Genomic DNA, 22,616 nt, shown 5'->3' on the forward strand with positions numbered 1-22,616 from the left:
CCCCATTTAACTGATATTTAGGATTCGCGGCTGACTTTACTCCAAATATGTATATGTTTATGTGTATATATTTATAAAAATACTTGTTTTAGTTAACACTTATTGTGTTATTTAAGCTGATTTATTATGAAGCTTTGCATAAATAGATAATTCGTCAACAAAATTTATAAAAAAAAACAAGTAAGGAAGGGCTAAGTACTGAGAAGAGTTGATTGCATTAATTTTTGACATTGCTTAGATATATTTGAAAACTTATTTTAAATGAATATTTTATATTAACATATTCAGGTCACAGGCATTCGCACACACTATTATAACTTTAGTACAAAATTTGCCAAGAAATAGGTTCAGCTTAGCACTAGAATTTCATATTACTTCACTTCCTTTACAGCAATCATTATTCACATTCTTTTGTGCAATCATTTGCTACCACAAAGCTCGTATGCTTTAACAATTCCAAATCGCTTGGCATCCGCATACACATTCATCAAAATCCATCCGTTTCCGCTGCGATATCCGATGAGACTTCCTTAGCCACTGTCACCTGCCTGGCTAAGCTGTTTCTGCTTTTCACACATGCGCCATTGTTTGCAAAGCAGGCCACCACGTCTTGATTTATACGTATATATAATGTACACAGCTTTATGTATTAGCAGGTATATACAAAATTTGTATGCCATTATGCTTTCCCTTTGCGTTGTTATTTGGTAAATTTGTATTTGTTGGTTTCCGACCACAGTCAGTTTGAATGAACAACTCAGCTCTAGACTCCTAACTGACAGGTGTATTTATTACTAGGAAAAATTACTCTGCTTTTGTTCTGCTGTACGTTTTTTTTGGTTTCCGTTTTTGCTTACGCAGGCAAGTCGCTTTCGAGTAACTAGGTCCAGACGAGCAGGTCAAATAAGCAAAGGAAGTTGGCAACAAAAGGGTGAGCAAACGGTGTGGTGGAGTAGGAAGCGATAGGGAGCGTAAATTTAGATATAATACTACTAGTAGTGGCGAGTATAGAGTAAAAATTGTATTAAAAATAGTAACAGAGTTGACAGTGGCCTTTAAAAGTAGTGGTACCATAAAAAAAATTATAGTAAAAACAAAAACATTACCAATTTTAAAGTGGAAGTCGAAACAAACGCTATAGTGGCTTGAAAACATCGAAACGCATTAAATAAGTACGAAAGCAAAAACAAAAACTCAACAAAAAGTTTGGGAAAACCCCTTAACGGACCGAATAAATGCATAAAGGCGACGAACTGTAAAATGAAAGGTGCATAAAAGCTGACATTAGCATTGCAATGCCCACACTGGCGATTTAAGGTATGTGACCTTATATGACTAACTAAAACTGTATACTAACGCGCTAACTTTGCCTTAGCACGGTGAAAATATGCAGTGTAACGTCACAGGTCGCTGCCACAAATGACACGCACGCTCATAAACATTAAGCATCTGGCATTATATGTGCAGACATGCGTGTATGTAGAGAAAGGAGCTTACACGCTCATCACCTGCTAAGTTTTATTGCCTTTTAACTCTAAGTTCAAACTCGAATGCAATTTTCCAAAAGAAATTTGCCATTGAAAAAATCGTATAATATATATATAGTATACCTAAGTGTGGTATGTTTGGTCGAGCGATTTCTCCTATTAGCTGCAGGCATCTTGAAATATTCCGACAAATAGTGGAACCTACAAGTTTTCAGCCAACTCTGAAAGGACATCGATTTTATGGCACATTTTTTTCTCTTAGAAATACGTCTTTGGTTGCCACCGCCACCTCGAGAGACCTCTTCTAAAGGATAATTTTGTTTGTGGACTGAATGTTTATATTTTCGTGTAGGTGGAACGCATATTTTTTGTATCAAAACACCACATTTGGAATAACTCGCTAAGGCTAATGGGTTTTAGGGAAAACTTTTATTGAAAGAAATACGAGCTCAACCATTACCCACCTATGGGGAAGCCTTACTTGGAAAAACTGGTTTGCAGAGTACGATATCACCTTTTCTGGTAACAAGAGATATATAAATCCTTTATTTTAATGAGAATTATCTCAAGTTGACATGCATATATGGATTTGAAGACATATGAATATAGAGATATGGAAATCATTATACTGGAAATATGAGCCGGCATAATCAGCCAAACACCTCTGGAGTTATTCACCTGGATCCTATGGTGGGAACAATCAAATGCGAGCACTAATTTATTTGAGTTATCCTTGGCAGGTATGAGCTTCAGTTTAAACGTGGCTAATTTAGCAATGCTAGCCGCGAGGAAATCCAAAGAGGTCTGGTAAGCGCTCTACCCTGTGCCGCCTAAGGGTTTAACAAGAGTCAAACTCCGGATGGCGACCAGCCGGATTGTCGAGAACGTAGCTTAACACTAGACTTGACAATTTGACAGAATATTCAGCCATCTCTACTGTATGGTGTTAGGTAAGGAGGAGTTTTCTTCTACTTGTATTATGCACACATGAAAGCATTCCTTGCCACATCGCAAACGAATTTAGCTGTTGTTGTGCTGTTTTGTTCGGCTCCCCCTGCTTAAGTTTCTTGAGCAAAGTTTCCAACGTCGTTGTGGCAGTGGTTGCTTTTCTGGGAGTTTCTGGGAGGTACTTTTTTCAATAGCCTTTTTTTACAGATCCCGCGTGAGGCGTGTCAAGCTTTCACGTTACTTTGTATCTTTTGGCGGTATCTACGGTTCCGATTGCTTCCTTTTTAGTCATATTTCGTACTCTTCCACAATCTGAGTTTGTTGCTTTATCGGCTCTACGTCAACAGTGGTGCAAGCAGCCAGTTTCTTGGCTATCATTCCGAGTACAAAGACTCCCCTTTGGTACCAGCTTTTCCTTAGTTGAATTTGAGCTTTCTTCCTCTGTTTCCGCTGTACCTCCACTTTGGCTGCCAGTGTATTCTGATTGACACTCTTGGCTGCTTTGGAGATAGACGGTTCCATAGCTGAGTCTAGGGTACTTTGGTTGGTACCCTCTGTTTTGCTGCCTTCACTACTACTCTGTAGAGCTTTTTATCGTCTCCTGACTTGAGGCGACGAGGTAAGTAGTTTTCATACGAATTCCGATTAGTATTAATGTTTGCCCTTGTCCCCTGAGGCGACGAGGTTATCGTCATCTGATATTCCGATTAGTATTATTGTTTGCCCTTTTCCCTGTAGTCGTAGGGATCGTCATAGGGTCAGTTGTTTTTGTTGTTGTTTGCATTCTTATTTGGTCCCCCGAGTTATCCACAAAGGATTGATTACACGTCCGCAAAGCCGGTATACGTAGAGAGGGCAATTGTTAGCTCCGACCTCCGCGGGCATCGGAGGCCAACACTCCCGATCAGTTATTCAATTACCGGCCGCTGATCATTCAGCCATCAGCACGGGTATCGCGACACCTCGGCTTGGGATGACGTTGGTTCAGATATCCTCACACATCCCACAAAACGGAAATAAGCGTAAAACCAAGGGTTTATTCAGCCATCCCCATATTGTGTCAATAATGAGATATAACTCTTATTTCGTAAGAGGAATCGAGCTAAGATCGAATACATACACCATATATGATAACGAATATTAGTTTATTCTCATGTCATTCATTAAGAAGAAGAGGCGAAAACGGAATAAAGAGAAACGCAGGAAATGTAAAGCAAAATATCATTTCCCCAACCCCACTATATAAAAACAGAAATACAAGTACCAGCATTTGTCATAAAGTTATTCATAGATATACATATATATGTACATTTATGCATGCCCCTCCCCTCTGTAGGCTGTGCATACTTATTAACCTATATCCACGTCAACGCTCGTATTTTCTTACAAGAATAAAACCCACCATAATGACTTTTGTATGTTCATACACTTTGCTCCTTGCTGCATATGCACACACATAAATATATTTTCCTTCGCGCAATCACAATCATCCCCCTATCTGCTATGGCTGCGCATTGTACAGAAACTGAGTGGTATATGCGGCAACTTGTCTCAATGTGACATCATCATAATTCAGCCGCTTGACCTCAATTTGCTGGTCACATCACTCAGTGTGATCTGTCGGCGGCTTTTTGTTCCGCGTCGCCAAACTCAGCGGTGGGCATAAATGCGCGCTTGCATGTGAGGAACATTCCTACCCATATGCATATGCCACAATATATGTACCTTTGATTGTGTAAATATATTCGTTGCTGTCTGAATGTCTCTCCAAACTTCGCTTTGCCCCACTTTTGGAACGTCACTACTCGCGTCTATGTCTTTTGTTCCAATTACTTAGTATGTCACGTTGTGTGGTTGTCACTGGTCAACTCGAAGTCTACGCGAAATTTGCATTTGGATAATGGCATGCAGTAGGCAAGACAAATCAGCATAATGAATAGACATTTATGTATTTGTTGCTGTAGGTTAAATTTGGGTTGACAAAAGTAGAATAAAGATTTGATATCGAGTTAAGAATTTTATTATGTCGAATTGCAATTTGATGTAAGTATAAAGAGTGAACTCTTTCCCTAAAACTCTTATGATAGAGGGTTGCCACCAAAATAAAAAAATTAGGGAAAAAATCTAAAAAGAAATATTTGCAACATAAAAGGCACTTGAGAGAGTATTACGCTAATAATACTTTGAAAATACGTACTCAAATTTTGAAACAGGGTTGCCACACAACAAAAAATATATAACTGAGCATATATAATATTTTATGTAGTGAAATTATCAAGAACATGCCAAAAAGTTAACAATAAATTAAATAAGTAAAACCAAAAATTAAATTAGAGTTGCCACCTGTAATGAAACCTGCTTGCCTGCTTGTATAACCGAACGCAGTGCCACAAAATATTGGCACTACGGATAGCCTTAATTGTCGCTTGTCTATTTGCTAGAAATTTTATTGACATGCTGCCCAGAGCAAAGGACCACTTACACTTTCCGTTATGCCTACAATATCGGCCTGAAAGACTGAATTGTAGTAATTTGTTCAAGACTTTCTTCTGTGTATGGATTACTACACCCTTTGATCCGTCGGTGAATATGTAGATTTCGCCGATGAAACTGTCGTTCACGGAAACATTGGTTCACTGTTCTCTATTGAGGAATGAAAACGTTGTATCCGCTAACCCCCCCATGTGCCTCCCTCAGTCGCATTGCCAACTCAGCACTCCACTAACAAGATCAAGTATAATACGATGCCCGTGGTGACTCCGAGTCTAACTTAAAAGTCCTAAAATCTAGAGACGAGTAGCCGTATGTCGAAGATAACCTTCAGAGCCTTAGTTGGCGTAGTTTTCATCAATCGGTCCCATCGCATCCGTTCCAGGGTTTTAATACGGCGCTTTTACGATAATGCCATCCATCATACCAACGCACCATGTGCTAGTATGGGACGGATGACTCTTGTGTAGATGAAGAAGACCATATGGGATCACAAGTCTCACTTTGGGGCAATGGCACTTCTGCAGGAGCTCCATATTCGAATGATTTTGGAAGCCTTACTCTCAAAGTGCCTTCTCAAGCTTAGTTTAAATTGCTAATTGACACATGAAAGTAAAAAAGTCAACCAATTAGCACGCTCTCTTTGTGTCGCCAATAAACTGTAAGTAATAGTATAACCTTAAATAACATCTATCCTAGTTCAACCTAACCTCAATCTCAGAATAAACAAACCAAGCACAAATACAATATCACTTTGTCTATAATTAATCAAAGCAATTGTTAACTGTAAATTTACACAATTTCCCAAAAGAGCAAAGAAAATAAAGAAGCTGCAATTGTAATTAGATTTGAAGTAAGCTGAATAGTTGTAGCAAGATATGTGAGGCAATAATGAAAAACAAATTTACTTTGCTTGTGTAACATTTTAAGGTTACATACGACTGTGAGAGAGGGGGAGGGGGAGTAGGTGTTAACGTGTAGCACGTGATTAGGAAAATCGATAGTACGCACTTGAGTTTAACGCATTAAGAAATAAAGCAAAATTTACTATTGCAAATGAAGGCACAGGATGAGTAAGGGGAAAAAGTAAGCAGGCAGCAAGTATGCCTAAGTGCAGGCTATGCAACATAAAAACTACCCACATTGCAACAAGCGAGAATGAAGGTTTTAAAGCAGCATGTAAATGAAGCAAATATGTAAGCATTGAAAGCGGAAAAATACAAGGGAGGGCAAACGAAGACACAAGGTATGCAACGCAATGATTAAGTTGCATTTGTATGTATTTTTAGTTTGCCACAAAACGTACTTGAAAGCATTGTGGCGCTTTAATCAATGCTACAGCACGGAAATTGTATGCGAGCCGAGTTGCAAATATGTACATATAACAGTGTAAACACATACAAAGCCAAATCTGCATATCAGCTGCATGCAGTCGGTTCACAAACATAAACACACATACACGCCTACGCACACACACACCCATATCCATAATGTGGCTAAACAAATGCGAAAATCAAAGAAGTTGCGTAAATACAGGTCTCACTCTCTCACACGTTTGTTTACATTTACGCTTGCAACCGCAGCATGCAACAAAGCTGAAATGTCAATTTGCTGTCAGGCGAACAACAGCAAAGCCAGCGCATGCAAAGCAGAAGAAGAAGCACTTAAAACAATAGTTACTCGGCAAAGAATGCTTCTGTTGCCGAACAAATAGCAAACATGCGAGAGGAGATTACTCATATGACTCCTTGGTCGAACGTGGTAAACAAATGTCACTTGCCGCATGCCATATGCTACATGCAAAATTCAATAGTGGTTGTTCTTATTAGAACGTAGTGGGGTGCTTCATATGTTTGTAGGTTATTGAGCGGTTTAAAAATTCAAAGAAAACTGGGGAGAAAGTATGAAGTATGTATATAGTGTTAGACCCGGTGTTCTTAGCTCCAGAATTTTTTGAGCGAAGAACAGCAATTTTCAATTTTTTTGGAAAATATTTTCAAAATTCTCTAGAACTATCATAACGGGTGATCCCAGAAGAGGTACTTTTCTCTCGAACGAGTCATCGAAAAATGGTTTCAATGGATGGACCATCTGAAACTTAGCCGCAACCAACATTTGAAAGAGACAATCTTCAAAACATAAATACCAAAGAAAATTATTTCGAATGATAATAAACATACCGCATAAGGGTACAATACCTCAGTAACAAATATATGCACCATAAAATTAGTGCTTTCTGTGTTTTTTCTTTAAAAAAGTTGGGAACCTCCAAATGGATTACCTTTTATAATGAATTACAAAAATTGTGTCACAATAACTTAACAAGACCTTCCACAAATAAAAATATAGTCTAATACAAATTTTATTCATTTCTCTTCCTCCTCTCCGCTAGTTACTTTCGACTACGACTGCAGTCAAATAGAATGTGCAACGAATACCGACAGCTGCCCGCCAGACAGCATAGAAAGTGAACCTGCGCCTGCATTCGACGTACTGTATGGACCCGAGGAGCTTATGCCACGGCATGACTTCTACGATGAGGTGGATGATCTCGGCGATGCGGTGGAGCAACACTTTGAAGAACTACCAATGGAATTGAATGATGGTACAGCGTTGCCAGTTGCAGCAAATTCGACTTTAGGTCAGCTGTCCGATGATAGAGCCACAAAAGACTTACAGACTGAAAAAGGACCTGAACTTGTGCTGGTGAAGCGTCAGCTACGCTTTGACAACGGTCCTACCGAAGCCATAGATGAGCATGAGCGCATGCTACAAATATGTTGTCCCACCATGACACTTGAGAGTCTACAACGACGTCGGAGACGACGTTATTCTAGTGTAGAAGATTGCAAGTGCAAGCCCTGCAGGGAACTACCGCAGTGTGCGAACGATGAAGTTGCCGTAAGAGTGCACGAGGCTAAAGGTGTACCAGGTGACTGTTGTCCAACTTACGTCTGCGCACCGAAAAAAGAATGTAGCGATGGCGATGTCCAACCCTACTGGCGTGATGCATGCACACGTTGCAGCTGCCATGGTGAAAATGGACCTGAACTTTGCCACAATGAGTGCCCCATGAATGAGATGGGCGAGATTGAAACACAGCGCAGTTGTTACGCTTCCGATTCGAATGAGCCCATGATGCATGGCAGCGATTGGTATGAGAATAATTGGTGCACCAAATGTCATTGTGAAAATGGTGAGCGTGAATGTGTAGGAAGTTTGTGTATGCCCACCACTTGCAGTAACCCCGTAAAAATACATGGACAATGTTGTCCACAGTGTCCGGTGGGTGTGGAAAATATATTGATTGCCCACGAGAACTCGACAGACACAAGTAAATCTAGCCAAGCTGAGAAAGAATTGCAAAGTGAATCTACAAGCACAACAACTGTAGCCACAATACTTGATAACAGTACCACTAAAGGCTCTCCGGAACTTCCTGCGCTAGCCACTTCCACTTTGACTTCCTTAGAGACGTCCTCAGAATCTTCAACAGTGCTTATTGCTATCCAAAAGCAGTCAGCGAGTAGTGAAGAGAAAACGGAGCTTGCACACCCTTCAAGTACAACCACTGACGTATCTACGACTAGCACTGACGTATCGGCGAGTACCACTGAATCCACAACCACCACAAGAAGCATTGATGATATTGCATCCGAGTCTTACTTCGGTCCTGTGGTCCATACATCCACTGAGGAGAGTAGTACTTCGACACATGAAATATTAGAACAAACTGGTGAAAATACAACGCAGTCTGTATTGGAACCACAAGCTGATATTTCTACGTCTACTTCTTCCTCAAATTCGGAATCGACATCCACTGTTGAACCAACACCGACGCCTGCATTTGTAAGCAGCACTAGCGAAACAGTTTCTACGGAAACTTCTACATACGAAGCGTCAAGCAGTAAAGAGAATATCAAGGAGTTCAGTACGACAAGCGTTTCAATGGCTGACAACTCTTCGACTACGGTTGCTGCTTCTTATAAAGAAATTACAACATCCACGGAAACTTCACAAGAAACACCGCTCGCCATTGATAATGCTGAGTCTACAACAACCACAAACTTCAAGCCAACTGAATCGACGACAACCGAACTAGATTCCATTAGTTCCACAACCGGAATTTCTAGTACCACTTCAGCTGATTCAACTACAACCATATCAACGACACCTTTAATATCTGTGGAGACAAGCTCTACACATCTTTACAGTCTCTCAACCAGCTCGCCTCTTCCCAGCACCGCAAGTCCACAAACATCCACCACTTTTACCACAAATTCACCATATTCCAGCACCGCAGCAACACAAACCGTTTCAACTGTCATCTCTTGGTACACATTCTCAACATCGGCACCCTCACCGCCCATACCACAACCCACCGTCTATCAGCCCAGTGTACGACAGTTCTTCACACGTCCCGAGGTGCGTTATATAGGCGCAACAGTATTTGTCGCTTTCACAGTCATATGCGCGCTGGCGGTGTGGAAATTTTGTATGCCATCACGTAGCGAAAGACTAAAAAATCATTATCGGACGGTGCCCAGCTCGGAAGCGACCAGTTTGAGTCACATCTCTAGTACGTCGCACTCTTCCATGGCATAGATGGTGACCGCATGAGAAAGGAAAGTAGGAAATAAACAGAGATTAAGTGTTAGAAGGTGCTGCTCATGATTCTCAGCAGTGGGCGCAGACTTTTGGAAACTGAAATACATATGTTGTTGTAAGTTGTTGTAGTTAAGAAACTTAGTCAAGTTTAAGTTTAAACTGTCATGGTGGGTATGACATTCTTTATTTAGTTTTGAGGGTTAATCGCTGTTAAGAGAATTATAAGTAGGTTGAGTCCTGGGCTGCTGAGAACCTTAAAGTGTTACAGTTGTTGGGTCTTTCAAAGAATTCGAAATAAAAACATGAATTTAAATGTCGTAAATTTTTGAATAATAACCATATGGTGTATTTAGCAAAGTCTGGCACCAGACTTGCACTGATTTGCTTAGCCAACTTCCACACCTGAGTGGAATTTTCTTAAATATTCACTTATATTCTGGGCTGCTGAGACCCTTAAAGTATTGAAAATCATAGGATTTTCAAAGAATTCAAAATAAAATCAAGATATTACATAACGTAAATGTTTAAATAATAACCATATGGTGTATTTAGCAAAGTCTGACACCAGACTTGCACTGCTTTGCCTAGCCAATTCACACACCTGAGTTGACTTTTCTTAAATATACGCTCCTATTACTATTTCTAGCAGTATATGTTGTAAGACCAAGGTTTTGATCTAACTTATCTTCAACAAAAAAGTAGTTCCAATATGCAATACAGTTCTGACCCTAACGAACCGCCATAGGCGTCGTATTACATTCTAGGACCAACCGATCTAAACGGGTTTAGGTCTCTAAATAACAGCCCTTGGCCGGATAAAATCCGAGTCAATTCCGGTGCGTAGAACCGACTGTGGTGGGAATTGAGAAACGCGAGTGACCCTTGCGCAGCTTGGTTCTGATACTGTAGCAGGTTAAACTCCTACTTATCCAGAATAGACCCTGACATATCTAATATATGTCCAGCGTGCAATGAGTAGCCTCCTAACACCGGCCACCTCCTTGCATGCCCTGCCAACCCTACTTATCTGAAAACCTTCTCCTATTGGTCCGACCCCGTTGAAACAGCAAGTTTCCTGGGCCTACCGTTGGATGACGTCGACGACAACTTATCTAATTCTTACCATCCCAAGAGGATTAGGTACCCGTTACAACAACAACAACATGTATTATATTCCTAACTGTCACTCAGTGATCGTTAGCTATGTATAGTTCAGGCTTAGCCTTAAGCTTTTTGCCTCACAGTGTCCAAACATCAAAAATATCTCTGGTAAAAAATAATATTCTTAGTTAAGTTAACAGACATACGCAATCGACTTAAAGCTTATGGCACCCTGTATTTGTGATATTTATGTATATGTATGAACGTAAATGCATATATTCACTTGGCATAAGCGGCACTATAATCTCAGCAAGCAAACAAACCCTCAAAACTATGAAAGTGTCAATACAATCACCAGCAGTTATTGGAAAAAATACAACTAAAAAAACAAAATTATAATTCTCATTTTAAATCTTAAATTAATATTGTATTTACTTAGGAATTAAGCACTACGCTGTGGCAAATTATTATTTTTCATTTTTTTATTGTAAAAAATTTTACTATTAAAATGCATATGTGTGCATTATATTGGAATGTACTGAAAGAAAGAGCGAAAAAAATCAGCAACTGGGAAAGATAATTTAAATAATAAATTTTGTAGGCGTTTACGTGTGTCACAAGACAGCAAAAAACAAAAAAAGGAACAACAAATTCTCACACAAATATTTATTTTTAATTTATTTGCATTTTTTCTATATTTTTGTTTTTGTATTGTCGCATTATTTAACGTAATTGGCAATTGTGTAATAATATTTTTATTGGCAATTAAAATCGCATTAAAATCAGTGTGTACAAATTCATTGTGTTTTTGTTATTGTTTTTTTGTATTTCTATGGATTTTTTTTGTTTTCGGTCGAAAAAACGCCTACATTAATTATGCACACACACACACAGACACACACGAATCGGAAGACATTTGCAATTAAACTGATTTATTTTTATTGACATAGCTATAATTTACAGATTATGTAATATAATATATTTTTAAATTAAATTATATAAATTGTAGGTATGTTTATATATAAAATGTGATAGGACAATGTTCCAGAAACGGTTTTGTTTTTAAGCAGGCAACGTAGCATTGCATTGCAAGCTTCGAAAAATATCAAGAGATATGTAATGTATGCAAACACGTGTGAAAGTTTTCAAATTGAACACAATTTTTTTATATTTAAAGCAAATTTATTATTTTTATTTTTATTCATTTTTTTTTATTATTTTTCAAGCTTTTCAGAGCATTATTAGAATTTCAACATTTTTTTTAGTTTTAGTTTTTTTTTTTTTTTATTAATTATTAAACTCTTCAAAGCATTGTTAGAATTTTAACATTTTTTTAGCTTTCGAAGCAGTTTTTGATTTTCTTAAGCTATTCGCATTATTGTTAGAATTTTAACAACTTTTTTTTTAAATTTCGATAGTTACCTGCGAGTAATTTTTTTTTAATATTTTAAGATTTTATAAAACTATATTAAATGATTTAAAGAGTTTTAAATATATAATTACAAATTTAAAAATAAACACTTTTAACAATTAAAAGAAAATTATACGAAAATTAAAAATAAATGTTGGCTTAAATAAAAATTAATTTTTTTTAATATTTTCAAAATTATTTAAGATATTTTCAAAAAATTTAAAACATAATTTTTTTAAGGTATTTAAAACAAAAATGTAAACAAAATATGAAAACTTTAAGCGCTTCTAATTGCTAAATGCTGCTATTTTAAAAGCAACAAAAACAATTAAACAAAATTTGAAAACTATTATTTTAAGAGCACTATTAATTAAGTTCAAATTTAAGCGCAAACCTTTTTAATTGAAATTATTATAATATAAAAATTTTTTATTCGAAAAAAAAAAACGAAATTTCAAAATTTTCCACCGACTGTGTGTATCACATTGGCCATAGTAAAAGTATAAAATTAAACTTTTTTTTAAATTATTTTTATATTATTTTTCATATATGTAACTTTCGGCAAATAAAAGTTCTTCTTCTTCTTTATTGGCGTGGACACCGCTTACGCGGTTATAGCAAAGAAAAGTTACTATTAAAACTTAGCATTAAAAACACAGACATTTTATTTCTTATTTTTACAACAAAAAAAACACATTTTTAACCGAAAAGTATTTATTACACAAGTAATTACATACGTAGACAACAACAATTCAACGCATTTACATAAATTGTAAAGCAACTTTTTGATAGAAAAAAACAAAACACAGTGATGTATTGCACACAAACTCACGATAACAAAAATGAAAAACAAACCATTCGCACAACAAAAACGAAATTCCCAACAAAAACTTTTAGCACCTAGAATAGAATTACGAAAAAAATATATGTAACTATAAATTTTTTTTAAATTTCCAATAACGAAAAAAAAAATAAATAAACGAAAACGAAAACATAAATAAACTTTCCAAAAATTTTTTCAAAAAAAATACATTTTTTACCAAAAATTTCCACAACTTTTTTCACAAAAATTTGTTTGAAGAAAAAATATTTAAAAATTTGTTTTGAAAAAAATTATACAAAATTTGTTTTTAAAAGGCAATTGTCTCAACTTAGATAAAAAAAAATAATATGTTTCAAAAAGAATATTCAAAAATTTTATTTTGAAAATAATATTCAAAAAATTTGTTTTGAAAAAGAGAAAATCCAAAAAATTTATTTTGAAGAAAATTATACAAAAAAATGTTTTGAAAAAATTATTAAATAAAAGAACACTGAAAAAATTCTTCTGAAAATTTAATATTCGAAACCATATTTTTTCAACAAATCTCCAAAATTCTTTTCACAAAAATTTATTTGGGAAAAAAAATTCCGCAAACATTTGTTTTGAAAAAAAATTATACAAACATTCTATTCTGGAAAATAAATACTCGAAACAATGATTTAAAACAAATTTCCAAAATTCTTTTCCCAAACATTTTTTTTGTAAAAAAAATTTCACAAACATTTGTTCTAAAAAAGTATTGAAAAAATTTGTTTTGAAAGAGTGAAAAAAAATTTCTTCTGAAAAAGAAATATTCGAAACAATTTCAACAAATTTCCAAAAATATTTCGCAGAAATTTGTTTTGAAGAGAAATTTTACAAAAATTTTCAAAATAAGTATATCTGTTCCAAAAATTTATATTAAAAAAAAATTTCACAAAAATTGTTTTCAAAACAAGTATACAAAAATGTGTCCTAAAAAAATATTCAAAAAATTTGTTTTGAAAAAGAAAAAAAACAAATAATTTCTTCTGAAATCGAAATATTTGAAACATTTTTTTTTTTTGAATTTCCAAAATTCTTCTTACAAAAAATTTTGTTTGAAAAAAAAAATCCATTAAATTTGTTCTAAACAAAAGCAATTGTCCCAAAAATGAATATTGAAAAACAATTTCACAAAAAATTGTTTAAAAAAAATTGCAAAAACAATTTTTTTGCCAACCCCAACAATTATTTATTATGAAAAAATCTTAAAAAGAAACGAAAGTATTCCAAAAAAACTTATTTTGTATAAAAATCTTGGAAAACTAACCAAAAAAAGTTGTTTTGATAAAAACAAAAATATTTTTTGAACACAATTTCGAAACAATGTTCACAATTTTTTTAAGCAACAATTTTCTATACATAAAATAATTTCAAAATTTTCGAAAATTTACCTTTGTTTTTATATTGATACTATAATGTCATAATTTTCGAAAGCTCATTTTTGATTTAAACATTTTAACATTTCAAAAAATGTTTTCAATAGAAACACAATTAAAAAAATTATTGAACAAGCAAAAGCAACAAAAATAAGATAAGCTTCATACAAAATATTCTATAGCAGAAAATGACTATAAAACTTTTTTGAAAAAATAAGCGAAGAATTCCTAAAACGAGAATATTTTTTAAAAATACAAAAAAACTCATGCAAAAATTATAGCATAATTTCTTAAATTGAACATTACAAAATTATCAAAATTTAATTTTTTAAATTGTCAACCAAAAATTTAAATTTTAGTTACCTCAAATACGCACTCAAATAAACTATTGACTGTAAACTACTTTTTAGCTCAAATGGAAATTATTCTTTTTCAAATTCGTAATTTATGCAAATAATTTTCTTTGTAATTCGTTCAATTAGCATTAGTAATTTCTCTTGTATGTAAATTGGTTACATTTTTAGCTTACAAATGCTTAAATTGATATTTGTAACTTTAGAAATATTTATGTTTATTGTATTATAATTTTAAGTCTACAAAATTCTCATTTACTTTCATTCTCTCTAAATTTTTGTACTCTCATATCATAAAAGTTAATTTCGAAGTATCTAAACTTAAGCTGCATAATTTCTGTACATATGTATTAACCTAAGCCAAAACAGTTAAGCTTTTCATTTCAAAATATATTAAGATATTTGAAAAATTAACTGTTTTTGGTGCTAATATGTAACTGTTCTTGTATAAAGATTGCTATATAAAAATAAAATAAAAAATTAGCAAAAATTTTAAACAAACCATATTCGAGTTTTGTTATTCTAACAAAAAATTTGAGAAATATAATAACGTAAGTATTATAAATGGTGATCCACGTAGGGGTACATTTTTGACAGATCACGTAAGAGTCGTGTCAAACTGTCATGTTATTTTTCGTTCAGTATTCTTGGGATTTCATCATGGAAAAACTTACGCCTTAACAAAATCGAAATCAAATACGAATCGTCGACTTTATTACGAAAATTCACGTAAATAATATGTTTCGCGCGTTTTGCTCAACTTCTGGTCAAAATAATCGTCCTAATCACCCATCTTGAGACTCCATTATTCATTCATTATTGGATAATATTTCACCGAATAGACCACGTCCATCAATCAGTGATGAAAATCTAGCAGCTGAGAGTGTACACGAAGACCATGGAGAATCGATTCAGCGTCGCTCGCAGCAATCCAGACTGACGTATGGAATGACTTGGCGCATTTTACGTCGAGATATTGAATTAAAATCGTACAAAATATAGCTTGTGCAAGAGCTGAAGTCACTCGACCTTCCCAAGCGACATAGCTTAGCTGTATGGCCTCTTGAAAAGTTCCAAGAAGATTCGACGTTTTGGAGCCAAATTTTATTAAGCGTTGAGGTCCATTTCCGGCTCAATGGGTATATAAACAAGTAAACCTGAAGAGATTCAAGAGCTGCTTTTCATCCAGAAACAACAAGCATTCGGTGTGGTTTGTGGGCCAGTAGAGTCGTCGGTTTATATTTCTTCAAAAATGATGCCGGTGCGAATGTAACTGTCAGCGGCGACCGTTATCGCGTAATGATAACCGACTCTTTGATGCCTAAAATTGAAGCTCGTGATATCGGTGACTTTTGGTTTCAACAAGATGATGCTACTTCCCACACGCCGCATCAATCAATGGATTTATTGAGAGAACACTTCGGTGAGGAGATAATTTCGTGTGATATCACACTGTTAGACTTTTTCCTGTGAGGATATGAAAGCGGACAATCCCGCTTCGATTGAAGTCTTGGAGCGAAACATCACGCGTGTCATTCGCCATTTACCAGTCGAAATGCTCGAACAAATCATCGAAAATTAGACTCAACGTATGGACTATCTGAGACGTAGCCGCGGTCAACATTTCAAAGAGATTAAATACTTTAAGTTTGAAGTAGGGAACCTCGAAACAGATCACCCTTTATAATAGCGTAAGTATTCCGTTACAGCTTCAAACCTTAAACTATAGAGCACCCTGTACTTGAAAATTAATACCAAAACGCTTGAAACATTCTTCAAAAAGTTTTTTGAACGCCTTTGTCAGTTTAAAAAGAAATTTAAATTTACTTCAGCAACGAGACATATTTTTTAAAGCTTTTAAAATTAATATTATTCTCTTAAATACTAGTGCATAAGGCTTGAACAAACAATATGACTTCTACTAAGAGATCTGTGCGTCAATCTCACAAAAAGCCGGTTACCCACGAGGTTAAGGACGTCGAATCGGGCGTACCTTTACGTACGCTGGAGAGCATTTACGATTCCAAACATATGTTTTTCTCGCAGGAAGATTTCCAAGGCTGGTAAGATTTTACATATAATATATGAGAAAGAGATGACTGCGGATCGATCTAGGTTAGGTTAAATTAGGTTGGCTGATCCAAAGATCGTACTTGGGTTCCCAAGTGTTTAAACCTATATTTCGCAAAGGCCAGACACTCAAGGAAGTGCTGAGAAATAAAAATCTGTGAGATTTCACGGAAAACTGCTTAAAATCACATTGTGAGCTTATTAAAAAATAGAGTTAGTTCAGAAAGAAAAAACTAAGGTCCTCTTAAAGCGTGAACTTTGTAAGCTTTTTGTACTGCGATTCTGTTTGAAACAAAATTGTTGAGAGTAAAATATATTACGATACTTCGTAACATCTTAAAAAATGCAACATAAAATCGAAAAGCTTCCATTTAAGCTTTGTCACTCCCGAAAGTAACTTAACACGATTTTATAATTTGTTGATGCTTAAACTTCAAAGTTTTATCATATGGGTGAAATGAGCTTTTTAGCATTTAAAAAATTTTGAAAGTTTTTTCTACTACCTAAGCTTAAAAGCTTTGTTTCTTTAATTGTTTTACCTTCAGATCTTAAAACAAATTGTTGAGTATTACAATCTTGCCTAACATCTCAAACATATTTTAAAATGTAACACAAAATCAAAAAGCTTCCATTTAAGCTTTGTCACTCAAGAAAAGTAATTTAAGACGATCTTGTAGTTTTCATGATGCTAAAATTTCAAAGCTTTATTATATAAGCCTTATTAAATTTTATAAAGCTTTTTAGCATTCTGACAGCTTTTTACTTAACTTTCATAACTCTTAAATTTTCTGAAACTTGTATCTTTCGCTTACACTGTTGGGATAATGCCCATAAAATAATTTCAAAAGTTTATGAGATCATTCGATGTTTTAATGATCAAATATTCATGCAGGTATGAAGAAATGTGGTCCGCTTCAGACATTAAACAGAAATCTAAAATGCAGTTGTCACGGTAAGTGTCTTATATTACCATTAAAGACTAAGACTAAATCTGATGCCATATAGCACAACGCTACTACGCTTAGACTATCTGCAGTTTAAGGCCGCACGTACTATACAAAAATACCTACGCCGTTGGTATTATCAGCGTATCTACCAACGTAAACGTACCGCGGCCATACGCTTACAATTTGAGTGGCGCAAATTCTACAGAAGACATAATACATATCGTAAGCTGGAGGAGGAAACTCAAGCGGTAGTCGAGCAATATTATTTCCGGCAAGCGCAGAAGATACAAGCGCTGTGGCGAGGTTGGTACACACGTCAATACATACACGATCACAGCCAATTATTGAAGTCGCAAGTTTTAACCGCCGAAGAGCTACTGCAGTGTGTGGCCTTCAAGTTACACCATATGATGCGTACCTATCAAATACCCGGTGTTTATTCGTTGAGGAACTCACAGTGAGTTTGCTCTCTATATCATGCTTTGTAATGAGTGAACAATTCGCAGTTTAAATTTCTCTCGTATATTTGCAGCTGTCTCTCGAAAGTTGAAAAACTGCTAGCAGCCATGTCCTTCAAGCAGCATAATAAATATGTGCGACAACTGCGCGCCAAGCTGGAGAATCAGACAAATATTGCGCGCAAAAAGTTTGAGCATTCCTCTTACAATACATTGATACCATATCCGGGACCTAATGTACATGGTTATTGCGATCCGAAATGTGAAATTTTGGAAAAATCTAAGGATGTGGATCGTCGTATGTACAATATCTTAAATATGTACGAACAAGCCGCCAAAGCCCAATTACGTGACAAGCATCGAGCGGTGAAAAAAAGACGCAGGTCCGTCGAACGAAAAGAGAAGAAAGCCACGGGTAAGTTTAAAACACTAAGAGGAGTTAAAGGATTATTAAAAGCTGACTGAGTGTCCGAATCCCAATGAACTTGCAAAATCCAAATATGGTCTAGTTTTCGTTTTTCTCTGAATAAGTTGTATGTCCGAATCCCAATGAACTTCCGAAATCCAAATATGGTTGCATTTTCTGTTTAACAATTAGCGCCCCTTAGTTAAAGCTCTGATCAGCCGATCCGATTTTTTTGGTATCCGGAATATGAGGATATCACAACTTTAAAGATTGTATAATCTAACCTTTTTACCGAACGCAAATATTTCGTTTTATCGGATCTCATCATAGTCCAAAAGATCCCTTTATCCCTTTGACTAAATTTTCCGAGGCAATATCTGCCGCGAAAATATTTCAATTTTATAGGATCTCATCATAAGCCATAAGATACTCCGATTCAATTCTCTGAGCCCATATCTGCTGTGAAAGCCTTTATTACTTAGTCTTTCGAAGTAGGCTTGAAACTTGTTGGCTCTTCTATTTATGAGATAACAGCAGGAAAGCTCCGCCAAGCAGACGTATGGTTTTCAATAAGGCAATACCTCTTTCCGGATTTGGTCTTTTTGAGAGCTGTTACTTGATTTATACTCAGGTCTGCGTCCAATATTCGGTCAACATAATCGTCCTGTAGAGTCAGTAATTTAAGGATAATGCCATTCTCAAAGAGGGCGTAAAATCCACACCGAAGACGCCTTCACTGTTGTGAAACAGAGTATTGAAGAAGACCCGATCGAGTCCATCAGTCAATGTGCGTAATAATTGGAGCTGTGCTCATCCACTTTATGAAGATTTTGCGGAATGATCCTGATTTGCGGACTTACTCGAAGCTAAACAGCCACCAAGCGCGTCTCACGTTCGGTGAATGGACCCAAAGCGAGATGGTCACCGATATCGACCTTCACAATAAAATTTTGTTCAGCGAGGAAGCTTACTTTTGGTTCAATGGGCACGTTAGTAAACAAAATTGGGGTGATGATAATCCAGAAGACATAGTTGAGACGCCGTTTTACTCTCGAAAATTCACTGTATGGTTTCTTCTATAGGATGGATGAAGCATTGATTTCTTTAAAACATTAAGTCGTCCCTGTTAAAAAAGTCAATGCCTTTTTTGTTCCTGAATTAGAGGATATTGAGATGGACGACGAAACAGTCAATTTATTGAAGGAAGCTTTTGGTGAATGTGTTATCACGCTTCGAAGACCTGACTACTTCCACAATTTTTGCAAGAATTGATTGAAAATGGGGCTCTGGACTGCAATTTATTAGCCCAGGCGCGACGGTCACTTGTCTGAAATCATTTTTAAAACATAAGGCAAATCCCTATTTTTATAATAAAGTTAGCATATGGTCATATGTTTCTTCTTAAAACCCAAATGTCTAAAAAAAAACAACCCATACAAACATGATCTTGAGAGTATATGCAAAGCATTTAAGAGAGCGCCATATTTTAATCAAGACACAAACCTTGTCACAAAATCTTAACTATTGCGACTATTTTAAAATTTCTATCTCTCTTCCACATCACTAGGCTCCGCCAAATCAAAGATTGCTCCACGCAAGCCATCTATAGTGGAAAAGAAAACCGATTTCTGTGAGGATATTGTAAATAGCATGAAGCGTTGGAGTATCTTGAGAGATAACAATGTCACTGTAGATCCGGATATCTTTCGACGTCCGGAGATGTTGGAGAATTTCTTGCATGAAATCGAGTCCATATATAATATGATGCAGGAGCATTGTCATTGTAAAATTAAAATTCTAGAACAATTATGCCACTGAAAACGTAAGAAGCAGAGAGCGAAGGAGCAGACGAGGTGCAATGTAGATACCAAGAACCTTTTGCAGTTGTAAAAAATAGAATTTAAGAATGAAATAGCAAATTTTTTTTACTGAAACAAATGGAAATTTATTACTAGCAACAATCGAATCGAACGTCATTCCGTAAACGCTAAGCTTGTGCTACGTCTGTCCTTTGCAGTGCTTGTCAATGTTTTTCATTTTCTTCTTTGTCAAATGCACTTTCGTGTACTGGTATATATTCGCAGAATGCTCTGTTAATAAAACGTCCATTGCTCATCTTGTTGACGCGATGGAAAATGGAAGGAATCTCAATATTTAGCACTCGCTTTCTCTACTTTTGTTTACTGCCTTCCAAGGTTCGTTCTATTTTTTAGTGCCCGCATATTGGCTGTAGTCGCTTGAATGGATGTTACGGGCTAGTTTCGCGCGTCAATTGCTTTCCTTTGATTTTTTTTCACCTCTTTTCGTTATTTTCTCTTACATCGCTTTGTTGTTGTCTGCTGAAAATCGTTAATAAAGAACTGAGTTGATAGCACGTCAATCGGAATTAAAAATAAACTATGCTCGGGATAAGTGGAGTGACATTTAAACTTATAAAGGTATTTAATGTTAAAGTAAATAAAGAATCAACTGAACTCGCAAACTTGGTCATTTGAGGTTGTGGTCACCGACTTCTTCTTTTTTTTATTGGCGTAGACACCGCTTACGCGATTATACCCGAGTTAACAACAGCGCGCCAGTCGTTTCTTCGTTTCGCTACGTGGCGCCAATTGGATATTTCAAGCGAAGTTAAGTCCTTCTCCACCTGGTCCTGCCAACGGAGTGGAGGTCTTCCTCTTCCTCTGCTTCCCCCGGCGGGGTTAGGATTATGGTCACCGACTATGAAAGTTAAATTTTTCTCGAAGGACTATCTAGTGATTATTTGCTCCCATTATAAGTGTGATCCAGTTGGATGGTCCCTACTTTTTTTTTCAAGTGTTGGTCGCGGGAACGTTTCAAGTGGTCCTTCCGTTGAGTATAATGAGCCGACGACTCGTTCGATCATTTCGACTGGTAACTGGCCACGCGTGATGTTTTGCTCCAAGGCCTGAATCAAAGCGGGATTGTCCGCATAGAATTTAAACTTAAAAGCACACACCACAGCAAAAAGTCTAAGGGCCAATTGGCCGCCCCAAGACGTGAAATTAACTGCTCATCGAAGTGTTCTATCAATAAATCCATTGATGAACTTCAATTTCAGGCTTCAAAAAGTCGGTTATCATGGCGGGATAACGGTCGCCATTGACGGTTACGTTCTCATCGGCATTATTTTTAAAGAAATATGAATCGATGATTCCATCGACCCACAAACCCCAACAAACCTTGTTTTTTCTGGATGAAATAACAGCTCTTGAATCTTTACAGGTTGTTTTTCGTCCCAAATGCCGCAATTTTCTTTGTTTACATACCTAGTGAACCATATATGGGCCTCTCGCTGAACAAAATTTGGCAAGGGATGTTCTTAGAACTTTTCAAGAACCCATAGAGCGAAGCGATGTCGCTTGAGAAAGTCAAGCGTTTTCAGTTCTTGCACAAGCTGTATTTTGTACATACGCTTTCAATTTAAGATATGGACGTAAAATGCACCAAGTCGAAAAAACGTTGGTGATTCTCAAAGTGTTTGGCATGTTGTTTGAAACTTGGGTGACGATAATTTAAAGGTAACAATTATAAAAGTTAGGTCACATCTTGCAACCAGAAACCACTGCTGTCTTTGTCGTATCGAACTTGTGCCTACTTTTCATACAAGAAACTGTTCTGAAAAATTACTTTAACGGATTTCTAAAGTACTCCACATTTATAGAGCGTCTACCAATAAAGATGACGTGATTTTGAGAGGTCATGGCGGCCAGTGTATTCAGGTTTGCCATTTCACCACATCACGTTTCACTTTAGTACAACGCCAAAGAAATGTACGTAGTAAAGGAAATATCGATATCATTCAGGACAGGGTTAAGGTCTCTCTTCAATGACAATATGGCGAATTTGGCTCTGCATCCCCGATTGGACTCTGGAAATGATGGAACCCAAAAACGATTTTCATCAAAAAAATCATATAATATAAGGCCCATTAAACATCCTAACTGCTGCACAGAATCATCGAAGTTTGGCGTAAACGGATTGGAGATATGCACATGGAGCCTTGGTACGTCTTTATAATAGTTGATAGAAATTGAAAATTAATTTTTTGCTCAAAAAATACATATGTTGTTAGCTTGTTTATGCTATAACTTTA

The 22,616-nt window shown here is 36.0% G+C and overlaps 2 protein-coding genes and 1 long non-coding RNA gene across 4 annotated transcripts in view; 2 read left to right on the forward strand and 1 right to left on the reverse strand.

The window, feature by feature from the left end:
- Positions 1 to 11,880, forward strand: part of LOC120777342 (flocculation protein FLO11) — a 273,730-nt gene extending 261,850 nt beyond the window's left edge. Inside the window, exons 2-3 of one of the 2 annotated variants that reach the window (XR_005705508.1) lie at positions 7,318 to 9,648; positions 11,074 to 11,880. Coding sequence is in view for 1 of the 2 variants with exons in the window: in XM_040108594.1 (XP_039964528.1) it covers positions 7,318 to 9,530 (2,213 nt within the window). In the remaining variant the exon portion in view is untranslated. Of the gene's footprint in view, positions 1 to 7,317; positions 9,912 to 11,073 lie in introns of those variants that run through there. The other variant, XM_040108594.1, reaches the window with a different exon arrangement.
- Positions 1 to 22,616, reverse strand: part of LOC120777344 — a 174,891-nt gene that overhangs the window by 145,211 nt on the left and 7,064 nt on the right. The window lies entirely within an intron of this gene.
- On the forward strand, positions 16,495 to 20,368 carry LOC120777343. The gene is made up of 5 exons (XM_040108595.1): positions 16,495 to 16,684; positions 17,584 to 17,643; positions 17,697 to 18,095; positions 18,171 to 18,511; positions 20,070 to 20,368. Exons 1-5 carry the CDS (start codon positions 16,533 to 16,535, stop codon positions 20,318 to 20,320), a joined length of 1,203 nt encoding a protein of 400 aa, XP_039964529.1. The 5' UTR covers positions 16,495 to 16,532; the 3' UTR covers positions 20,321 to 20,368.

The sequence above is a fragment of the Bactrocera tryoni genome, chromosome 5 (genome assembly GCF_016617805.1).
Source record: "Bactrocera tryoni isolate S06 chromosome 5, CSIRO_BtryS06_freeze2, whole genome shotgun sequence".
Lineage (NCBI taxonomy): Eukaryota > Metazoa > Arthropoda > Insecta > Diptera > Tephritidae > Bactrocera > Bactrocera tryoni.

Excerpts from the sequence above, each read along its gene's own strand:
- LOC120777343 (XM_040108595.1), top strand. The coding sequence starts at position 16,533 with ATGACTTCTACTAAGAGATCTGTGCGTCAATCTCACAAAAAGCCGGTT. Across the intron at positions 16,685-17,583 it reads CAGGAAGATTTCCAAGGCTG|GTATGAAGAAATGTGGTCCG; the intron begins GTAAGATTTTAC and ends ATATTCATGCAG. Across the intron at positions 18,096-18,170 it reads TATTCGTTGAGGAACTCACA|CTGTCTCTCGAAAGTTGAAA; the intron begins GTGAGTTTGCTC and ends GTATATTTGCAG.